The sequence below is a fragment of the Sabethes cyaneus genome, chromosome 2 (genome assembly GCF_943734655.1).
Source record: "Sabethes cyaneus chromosome 2, idSabCyanKW18_F2, whole genome shotgun sequence".
Lineage (NCBI taxonomy): Eukaryota > Metazoa > Arthropoda > Insecta > Diptera > Culicidae > Sabethes > Sabethes cyaneus.
In genome coordinates this window covers 47,799,780-47,811,492 of record NC_071354.1, presented here as the reverse complement: position 1 = coordinate 47,811,492, position 11,713 = coordinate 47,799,780, and the positions used below count along the sequence as shown (strand labels likewise).

At 41.7% G+C, this 11,713-nt stretch overlaps 1 protein-coding gene across 1 annotated transcript in view; it reads left to right on the top strand.

Annotated features, from left to right (window-relative positions):
* Window positions 1-3,073: 3,073 nt before the first annotated feature.
* LOC128735368 (neurogenic protein mastermind) overlaps window positions 3,074-11,713 on the top strand; it is a gene marked incomplete at its 5' end in the record, with an annotated part of 74,998 nt that continues 66,358 nt past the window's right edge. Inside the window, one exon of the mRNA XM_053829856.1 lies at window positions 3,074-4,735. Coding sequence (XP_053685831.1) covers window positions 3,074-4,735 — 1,662 coding nt within the window. The remainder of the gene's footprint in view (window positions 4,736-11,713) is intronic.

Genomic DNA, 11,713 nt, shown 5'->3' with positions numbered 1-11,713 from the left:
AGCTGTCTCTGTAGCAGCGACCGGCTGTCGAACCAGAATTACGCGTAACGTTGAGGGATGCAAATATTATATCATGCCTGGAGAACCCAGGCGCTGGAACTTGGTTAAATTTCAGAACAAAATCATTACTGCTAGCGAGCATTAAATCGATCAGAGAACATCCTCCGGAATAATAATGAGTTGGTTCGAGGCTAACACAATTTAGACCTAAAACATCAATCACACTGTTGAGCTTTAATGCTCTAGCATTAGTTTTGCTAATATCAGTGTTGAAATCTCCTAAAATAATCGTTTGTGGATAATTCAGTCCTAAAGCGATCAATTTATCATAGAGTAATTCGGAGCAATCACTTCTTGGAGGGTTGTAAACTACTCCAAGTAAAAACTTCTCATTAATGGCAGACACTTCAATAAGCAAATATTCAGTAAGGTTTGGGTTATTCATACCGATATAAACTCTGATTGACTTAACGTACAATCACTTCTTGGAGGGTTGTAAACTACTCCAAGTAAAAACTTCTCATTAATGGCAGACACTTCAATAAGCAAATATTCAGTAAGGTTTGGGTTATTCATACCGATATAAACTCTGATTGACTTAACGTACAATCACTTCTTGGAGGGTTGTAAACTACTCCAAGTAAAAACTTCTCATTAATGGCAGACACTTCAATAAGCAAATATTCAGTAAGGTTTGGGTTATTCATACCGATATAAAACTCTGATTGACTTAACGTACTATAGGTCTTAAGGTCTTTTTTAGATTAGTTCTCGAGTTATGAGGAAATTTGTTTTTCATTTGTATGGAAGCCCCCCTCTTAAAGGGGAGAGGAGTCATAATTCCCCTTCTAGAGAGGGAAGGGGTCTCAATTTACCATAGAATAAATTCTTGTTACCAAAAACACCCACATGCCAAATTTTATTCTATTTGCTTGACTAGTTCTCGAGTTATGCAGAAATTTATGTTTCATTTGTATGGCAGCCTCCCCTCCTAGTTGGGGGAGGGGTCTCTAACCATCATTAAAACCCTTCCTGGCCCCAGAAATCTCTACATGCAAATTTTCACGCCGATTAGTTCAGTAGTTTTTGATTCTATAAGGAACATCCCGACAGACGGACAGACAGACAGAAATCCATTTTTATATATAAGAAGAAGATCACCCAACAACGGAAACCAATGCGCCCAAAGCATACATATAACGTCGGATGACTTTCGACGGATCTTGCTTGTCTAGTATCATATCCATATGTACGATAACCAAGAAAAATTTAAAAAAGTTTTGTATGGGACATTTGTAAAGTTAAATATTATCTACAATATGTTTTACTGAACCAAGTTTTGCTCTATATTTTTTATTTATGGTGCACTCCCGATGTACATACGTTAGTGCACAAATTTGCAAATTTTGTTTGATTAAGGCGATACAGTAAAATTAGTAAAATCGGTGCACAAAGTGCAGGACAGTCCTTGCAAGTAGCTTAGCTCATGTGACCGCCTAGTGTTACGGCGGGGCATGTTGCGGAAAGTAATATGAGACACTAGAAAAGCCAAGCTAAGCGCTCAATCTAATAATATAAACAACCGATAACGCTGGCAGTTGAACTATTCCGTATATCATCAACAAGCCATATGGCAGTTGTTTCTTTGTTACTTATTTTCCTCTTTATTATATCGCAAAAGGTTTCGACAGAAAAAAAAAACAAAACATTCAATCGCAGTCTTAGTTTCTGTGCGGGTACTGCGAGCCACCACGAATGGTCAGTTTACCCTACTTCGTTAGGACGGCCGGCGGGGCGCGATGGATGCGGCGGAGGCTCATTGGTTCGCGCATTGCTTTCGCACCGCTTGCATTGCCCTTTAAGTTTGTTTACGTGTGGCGCTTCGCTTGCTCTGCGGACTACGGCGGCTGCGGACTGCGATGCGATACGATTCGCAACCGGTAAGAAATTGCTGTCGCTGTTGTCCGGTCGCGTCGGTCCGGCTCGAACCACTGATGGCAAGAGTAACACATGCGTGAATCGCTGCCGGCCGGTGGCAGGTTAATAGTGAGAACAAGGTACGCATTCCGTTTGGTTTTATGTGCTGGTGATAAACTCTGAGCTATAGAATTATTTCAATCAGTTAGCCTTTAATTCAAAAACAACTATCAAAAAATGTAAATATGTGAAAAATCTTATTATATTATTATTAGGTTAGGTACTTGAAAATTATGTTAGTAGTATTTAGGTATTTATAATATTGTATCTAGTTTTAATCAACAGACGGCCCATATAGCCCTAGCTGTGCTGGCGGCCGGCCAAATGGAAATAAAAAAAAAAAAAAAAATCAGTTAGCCTCGTTCGCCACCTTGCTTATGTTTTAGTAGGTAGTTCTTCTTCAATTGGAATTTTATTTCAGAGCTTATGCGTCACTATTGCTATCGCTGCCGGTGCGAATGTATGCGCTCGCGCTCATTTATGTGCACTGAGAAGTAACGACTGCAGTCTCAATTAGCACGAACGAGTCGATCGCTGATTACCTGCAAGTGAGTCGCCGGCTGCCTGCCAAGCAGATTACACATGGCTGTCCGAAATAATTCGCAGCATCTACGACGGTATAAATCTCTTTATGAGCACCAACAATACCAGTAAAGATTTGAATCACAATCATTAGCATTAACACCTACACAGAGAACAAGTTCCAATACTTTCAAACCGCACTGTCCGGTCTGGCATCTCGGTAGAGTACATCAACTTGCTTATTCCGCGTCTGTCCGGTGCAAGCGGGCTGTAGCTGCACTTTTTCCCATACCCCAACCGTCTCCCTCAACCCAACTTCAATATGAGCAGCTTCGCGTGGCAAGCAACAAATTCCATTAGCAATAAATAAATGATTTCTCTTCTGACCGGCGCGGTGCACTCTTTGTGTCCGCAATTGCCGTGAACTGAAAGACAAACGGAGGATGATCGTCTCGCCACGGCAGTCATCATTACGAGTAGCATTAAATCTTGTCGTGCACAAAGTTACGATCCATCACTGCAAAATTGTGCTTAGATCAGTTGCGAAGAGTTGTCTCTAATTTAAACCTTGTTTTTTTTTGTTCTCTCATTGCAGCAACAAAAATTCCTAAAAAGACCAGCAGACGACGTCGATTCCGCCTCCGACTCGTACGAACCACCGGTCAAGCTCCAGCACAACGGTTCCGAGAATTTGACCAAATTTTCGGTGGAAATCGTTCAACAACTCGAGTTTACGACGTCGGCAGCCAACTCCCAACCGCAGCAAATCAGTACGAACGTAACGGTCAAAGCCTTGACCAATGCGTCCGTCAAAAGCGAGGGTCCCAGTCCATCCCAGCAGCAACAGCAGCAGAACCAGCAGGGACCTGGTCCGGGAGGAAATGGAGGCGGAGGAGGTAACGGTGGTCCATCCGGGGGCAACAATGGAGGCAATCCAGCGCCATCCCCACACCTGCACGACCTTGGCCACATTGTGGACTTCAAGCAGGAACCGGAGAACGAGTTCGCCGATCTGTCGGCAGCGCTGGAGAAGGATGCCGCAGCTAACGGGCACTTCCCTGGACTGTCCGATTTCATTGGTGACGACACCAATGACGGCAGCGACACCTTCAAAGATCTCATCTCAGACCTGTCCGACTTCCATTCCGACTTTCTGGACTTTGAGGAGAAACCACCGACTCAGCAGCCACCCCCTCAGCCTCATCCCTCGCAGCAGCAGCAGCAGCAACAACAGCAGCAGCATCCAAACCCGCACCAGCACCATCAGCAGCAGCCTCCTCCACAGATGCAGATGCACGCCCAACAGCAGCAGCAGATCGAGGTGAAGCAAGAAACCTGCATAAAACAAGAGCATCCAAGTCCAGGAATGCTAGACAATATGGGCATCAAACGGGGCAGTCCTGCAAATCAGCAATTCCCTAATGCATTCAACGACGGTACTCTTGGTCCAAAACGTGGACCATACGGCAATCCCCAGAATGGTCCAATGTCTGAACTATCCCCTGCCGCTCAAACACTCAAACACATGGCCGAGCAGCATCAGCACAAAAGCGCCATGGGAATGGGATTTCCGCGAGGTCCACAACCGAACCCGCAACGACCACCGTACTCAGAATTCAATCAGTTTGCCAACCAGGACTTTATGAACAACCCAGCCGCTGGTCCCGGTGGTGGCAATCCCGTGGGCAACCAATTCCACAAAGGTTCTGTTCCTCCGTTTCCGGGAGCAGACCTCATCAAGCAGGAACTCTACTCCCCGCAGAGCGAATTTGATCTCAAACCCCAGCTGGGTCGAATGCCACCGCAGATGGGAGGACCTGGTCCGAAAATGGGCCCCGGACCGGGCGGCTTCAACAAGCCAAACCAGCAGCAACAATACTCGCCATATGGATCGCCAGCCGGAGGCGGAACCGTCGGTGGTGCTGGCGCTGGTGCCGGAATGCCAAACCATGGCAGTCCGCACGGTCCGGGTTACATACCGCCACGTGGACCGGGACCGGGACCGGGAGGTGCTGGCGGAAACGGTCCGGCCGGTGGCGGAAATGGTCCGACTGGAACGGGCACGGGTGGTGCCGGAGGCAACGGACCCGGAGCGAACGGGCCGGGCAATAATGGCGTTCCGCCGCGGGGTGGTGGCGGTCCGATGCCAGGGGCACCCAATGCAACCATGCTACAGATGAAGCAAACGCAGCAGCTGCACATCAGCCAGCAGGGACCGGGAGGACACGGAATACAGGTTAGTGCTCGGGGTTTATTAATAATATGATTTATAGATACAACTGGTGGGTTTAGCAATAACTGAATAATTGATGCCAAAAGATGGATTTTTTATATTATCCAAGTCGAAATATTGTCTGTTACTACACCCTCCCTCCTTGGGGAGAATAATGTAGCAAAACTCATTTTTCTTGGCAACTCCTACAGAAATTTTCTAATTTGCTCAGGTCTAACTACTTATAAAAATGCATGACTCTTGAACCATGCTTGAGTTTTACGGAAACAGTCATTCCAGGGTCCTCTTTGCCGAAGCTGTCCATTTTCTGGTATTTGGAAATAAAACACCATGCGACTCCACTGCGTGTTCGCAACTTTATTGTTTTAACAGTTGTTAAGAGGTTATCCTAATTTTTTATGTAAAAAGGTCTCAGCATTCTAGCTAATGGAGGCCTCGTTGGTCCTCAAACCATAAAAACGTAAAAGCAAAGTCTTGGGGTTAAACGTCCTTTCTAAGACTTGACCCTCCTTTTTCGACAGACTTCACAGCCGGCTAGTAAGAGTACAGGACAGCTACGGGACTAGTACAACCATCTTACAGATTCTATCTAGCAGCACCGCCTATCCGAGATTCGAACATACAACGATTGGCTGCTTGTTAGACCAGCATCGTACCTCGAAACCAACTAAGCGGTTATAAAAACGCAAAACAAATGAATATTTGTCGCGTTCTTGCAACTGTAAGAAAAATTAAACTTTGAAGCAACATTTTTCAAAAAAATCTTTATAAAACACCTTTTATTTACTAGCAAAATAGCTGAAATCGGTTCAGTGGTTCAAAAGTTATGAATTTTTAGAAAAGGTTTTAGAAAAGATTAGCAGCACACAAAGGAAAACTAAACGTAACAAATATGGGTTTAATATATTCTAAAATGAAACAAATACACAAGTTTAAGAAAATCAGAGAGTTTTTCAATTTTGATGGTTTTTCATAGTTGAGATAGTATGATTTAAAAATGTGTCGTGTGGGGTTAAATAGTAAAATCAAAATTCTAATGTGTTGCTTACTAATGTACCAAAATAAACAAATTCGTACCAAAATAAACAAATAAACAAATCACTACCGCAGTTCCAGCACCTGAAGAGCCCATTCTTTGTCAGCCACCAATATACTTCATTTTAGCAGAGTTTATGACAAGCTTTATCATCACAGCTTCCTTCTTACGATGCGAGGTTAGTTGAGCGAAATAAGGGAGGATCATTGAACCCACGCTTAAGAAGTTATGTACCATTCCTTTTTACGCAAGCTGGGGGATCCGTGGATCGAAACAAGCTATAATCGTTGTCAATTATAACGGGATTCGAACCTACTTCTCCTCCCAATCCAAAAAAAAAAAGAATCTGCTGATTCTTTTTGGAGTAGCTACTTGAAATTTTGAGCTGAGATCAAAATTATTTCCATGTTTTTTGTGAAATACAGCTATCAGCTCGTGCAAACGGTTCAACGACCACATATTTAGATTTTTGTAAACAATTGCTATCTGTCCATGATAAAAATGCTGTATAGGACGAAGTGTAGCATTTGTATGACGAATTCCCGCTCATCCGCCTCGGTGTCATCTATTGTCTAGAGCTGTCTATGCAGCATATTCCATGGAAGGCCTATGCGTACCTATGTAAATGGGTAAAATGGTTCAACTATTTCACAACACGCATACATTGAGAGTTGCGATGCGAAAACGATGTAAATATGTACGTAGGGTTTATTTCTAATTCCCGTCGTAGTAAGGAAAGCCACTCTAATTTTCATCATTTCTTAGGTGGATTTAAAGAATACTCCAAAAGTTCTGCTGCTGATTTGACTCAAACACACTGACCTTCCGATCCGTGCCCTTTGAATTCTTTAAAAAGCGATTATTAAAGCATTTTATTGAAATTACGCAACTGACTTTATATCTTAAATTCGTCGTACCGTTTTGAAATCCGTTCGTCAAAATTTTTCATCGTCCGAACTAAAAATCACAATAATGTTTACGAAGCTAGCGCTATTTGTGTAGGATGGCATGACAAATGTTATTCTGCAAAATTTTCTGCAGGTCGAGCAAGTTTTCCTGGCTGCAGAATAACGACAATGCGTTGCGTGGGTTATTTTCATTTTATGAATGACGGAAACTGAAACGATTATTAACGAGTCGACAATTTCTTCTTCGTCGCACGAAAAAACGTTGGAAATTTGGCTGCTAGGAATTCTTTAATGAATAAAAAGCTTTCAAATAGATCTCAGCTCACTTTGATTGATCGCATATGATAAATATTTTTAATAATTTGTGTTGGATAGGACGGGAATAGGCGATTACGACGATGCAGCAACAGACCCTATATCGCTAAAGTTCGTTAAGGTTTTCGTATTTCTCATTCGCTCCTTCTTGACATATTTACATGAAGAAGGATCTGCTAGCGGGTTATCAATATTTTTTGAACCGGTGGTTCTACAATTTATGAAGGGACGGTAGGGGGAAATACTGAAATTTTTCTGGAATGGTTGTGAAGAGCGGAAAGGTGAGAGGGGGGGGTTATTGGTAGCTACGGTTAACAGGTGCATAGTGTCGTCGTCCTGCCAGTAAAAACAAGTCAGATTTAAACTTCTCGGTCGGTGGTTTCTATAGTAGACGGAGGAAGAGGCACAATTTGTGTCTATAAATAACCTAAGCAGATACGTCGCTACCTTAATAAGGGGGTTGTTAAGTCTCCTTTTGTCCAGCGCCTCTGTGGTTCAAAGGTACATGGGTCCAATGCTCTGGCGGGTGTTGTAGGTTCGAATCCGGTTATAATCTCAGATTATAGCTGGATTCGACCCATGCACCTTCCAGCATTAAACAAAAGGTAGGAGTCACAACGACTACTTGTTAAGCGTAGCCACCAATACCACCCCCCCTTACCTTTCCGCTCTTTCCCCTCCATTCCAAAAAAATTTTCATTATTTTTCCCAGCCGTCCCTTCATCAGCTGTGGAACCACCGTTTTAAAAAATATCAATATATATGCTTGGCCGCATTTTAAGGTCAAGACTAAAAACACGAGGTTGGTCTACTAGCGGGCTATGTTTTAACCAGAGCCTTCCGACAATTTGATAAAAGGGAAACCGCCCTGTTTTATAAACTGCAACTTTAAGCACGAATTTGAATGTCAAACGCCGCAGACAAATCAGTATAAATTACATCCGTTTGAGCACAATCCGCTAGACTTTCGGCAACATATGCTGTGAGACAAAGGGGGTTCGTAGTGGTTGATCTGCCTGCGAGGAATCCATGTTGGTCATCACTCAAGTAATGCTTACAGTGCGACAGCAGCGGGGTCATGACTACAAACTCAAATAACTTGGAAATGGCACACAATGACAAAATTCCTCGGTAGTTGTTGACATCTTTCCGATCCCTTTTTTTTATACACAGGGAACATTTGGGCGGTTTTCCATGCAAGCGGAAATACCCCGCTTGTGATTGATAGACCAAACACGATTCGGAGAGGGATTAACAGGTAACAGGAATACCATCTGGGCCGGATTTAGTCGACGATTTTAACGTTGATGCGGCTCGAGAGATCATTTCTTCGTCGACGTTGAGCGTACACAGAGTATTCACAGTCACTAGTGGAACATTGCTAGCAGCTTGGGAGATTTGGTCGTCCGGGATGATTTTGTGGCAAAAGGTTCTGGCGAATTTATCGGCAAAGAGCTGGCAGACATAGTAGGGCTCCGAAGCAACCTGTCCATTGAGGATCACAGTTGATGAAAGGCCCGATTCCTTGCGCTGATCGCTAACATACTTCCAGAACGTTTTTGGTTTCACCTTGAGATTGCGCTGGATTCTCTTCAATTAAAAATAGTCGAGTGAAACCGTTTTGCTAGTTGAGCTGGAATGAGTGTTCAGTGTACCCCATTAGGCATACGGACGATAGGCATAATAGACGTCAATTATTCCTAAAGTCCATTATACGTTAGGTATAATTGACGTTAGGCATAATGGACGATAGGCTTAATGGGTGTTAGGCATAATGGACGGTAGGCATGATGGACAAAGTTTTTCTTTATAGGATACGAGACTACTGCACTTAGATCTATAGTGGTAGATCTACACGGGTGATAGGAAATGGACGTGCGGAAGGCATAACGGACGTTAGGGAATTTGCCGTTAGCTTGTAAGTGGTCTAATCAACTCAGTTTAAAAGTGTATTGCATATGGTATGAGTCAGTATACATACGAGAGACTGAAACACAAATGACCCACAAATTACCGAAACACATATGGCCGAATCACGAAGGGACGAATCACATCGAAAATATTCGCGACTGTTGACCTGCTGAAACGGTGGGTATAGGGCTTTTGCCTAAGTGCAAGTCTACTAGTGATCTGGGAAGCATACTAAGCTTCTAAGCCAGGCAAAAATCAATGCAGAATATATTTGACTAACATTTATTTTGAAATTTTCAGACTTCAATTAGTTCCATTAGTGATACTCAAAAGCATTTTAATGACAAGTTTGCATTATAAATAATGTTTGCCTTTATCGTACAATATTGAGGCTCTTTATGTGGAGAAATAAATGGAGATCTTGATCACTTCCAGATATACCAAAAGGAATTCTCAACACATAATTCACTGAGATGTTTTTTATCTTGATATTATTGAATATGTACTTAATCACTTGTGTGATATCTCATGTACGAGAATGCTGTAAAGCGTTAAAAAGTTAAGACAGTATTGACTTATTTTACAGATTAAATATTGTATGCGACTAATTCAGTAATTTAATAACAAAAGAATTGTACATTCAAGTTAAGTCTGGTGATTCAAGAAAGGTTGTCAGATGTAGAAACATAATGCCACTGGCTTTATGTTCAGTTTGTGCCGCATGCCTATGGCAAAATTTTGCTTCAAACATCCGTGCCAGAGCTGAGTTATTTGAGTTTTTCTAAGAAATTTCGAGCTAGTTCAAATATTTGATGTACTTATCTATAAAATTTTGTCTCCAAACATGGCAAATACATCACTTGCTTTATGCTCAGTTTGTACCGCATGCCTATGGCTATCGTCATGCAAAATTTATTAAACTGAAGGAAACCTGTAGGGTGCATTCCAGTTTTATAGTCCGAATTCGAATGCTTCTTATTCAAGTGACAGTGGCAGTTCTTCCTGCAATAGGCAGCAATTATCTAAATATATAATGATATAGTGCATACCACCCCCCACACTCTGTAAATCCATACGTTTGCATTTTTTCGGCGTACCGTTGCGGGACATAGGGACAAAATTAAAAATACATCTCTGCGGTTTTTTCTTAGTTGATCCAAAACGAAACTTTCCTGAGAGTTCCAGCTTTTTATCTCTGCTAGAAAATGTGTGGGGTTTGATGGATTAAAATGAGCGTAACATATTTGCGCCTAAGAGAAAGAAACTGTTTGTACTACAAATAATTACCAAAATAAAACATAAGGTACAGAATGTGTTCGTTTTGTTGTTCTTAGATTAAGGTGCCAGTGTTTTACGAACTGCTATTTTTCCTTCATTTGATATTTTTCTAAATAAAAGTTTGCGATGAGGTTTAGTCAAGTAGGGGCTTGACCTTTCGTGTTTCGACCTTTTATGATTCGGTCAAATAAGGGTTTGCCCTTCATAATACGGCCAAATACAATTTCGACCTTCGGTGGCAGTTGTTCGGCCATTTGAATTTCGGTTATTTGTTATTCTACCATTCGATACCAACTCGGTGAGTCGATGCGAGGGGTAGGGAAAGCTAACAAAAGTCGGTACACCTAGAAAAGCGAATAAATCTAGACCTAGATCTCTGTGGGGGGGGCGCCTCCGCAGTGGCCGTTCCTTTCGATGAAGGCTCGCTGGTAACCCTTGCGGCTTGTGCCCATCTCGTTTGAATCGTCTGTGAAGAGTCGTAAAACATTTTTCACGGAATTCTATCAAAATGTAGTTATGCCGTATGTTTTACTGCCAAATGGTCTCATGGATGTTGTTGTTTCGGATCACAGAAAAGCTGGCACTGATGTTTGATAGCAGTTTAATTTTTAAGCGAAAAGCTTCAAAGCTATAAAATAATATAATAAATTGTAGATCTGCAGAATAATTGTACATAATCACTTACAAATCAGTGAGCCATACACACGTGTGTCGAAACAACTATTTTTCTTATGTGGATTTTATAATCAATCTGTTTAGATATATAATCATTAAGTATATAATTTCATGTGTAATAATTATTCTAAATTACGTTTAAATCTCGTTTTAAGTAAAGAAAACTGAAAATAGTTTCTAATTATTACTGCAATCAACTAAATGCACTACTTCACTACCAACCGGTGTACTAATCAATTGTATAATGGATTCTATATAAAGTGCTCGACGACTGCAGGCCTTATTGTTTCGAACAGCGTCCCGAGTTGCCAGTTATCGTGATAACAGATGTTTCTATGGCAAACGACATAATGCCAAGCAGCATTATGCTAAATGACTTTATGTTGAATGGGTGGCTCCGGTTCTTATTATATTGTGACGCACTAGTGTGTTATATTGTGATGATTGATTCAAGTGCATATTCGTAGGAAAGCGATATTTTTTAAAATTACGCCTATAGTCCATTATGCCTATCATCCATTATGCCTATCGTCCGTTATGCCTAACATCCATTATGCCTAATGTCCGTATGCCTATCGTACGTATGCCTATCGTACGTATGCCTAACGTCCGTATGCCGTATGTATTTCACGAATTATTTTTATTTAAACTTAAAATTATAAGCTCACGCATTTGTATTATATTATTATTTTTTTAAAATCGTTCGTTCATTGACTCTGTATTAGTTACCTACTAGCATACTAGATTTCGATTTCTCTTTGAACGAAGCTTATATCGTGAATATGCGAAGATCACTTGCACACGTTGTCGACTGTTTTCCGCACTTGACCGCTAATCGCATAATTAAACTTAATTGGC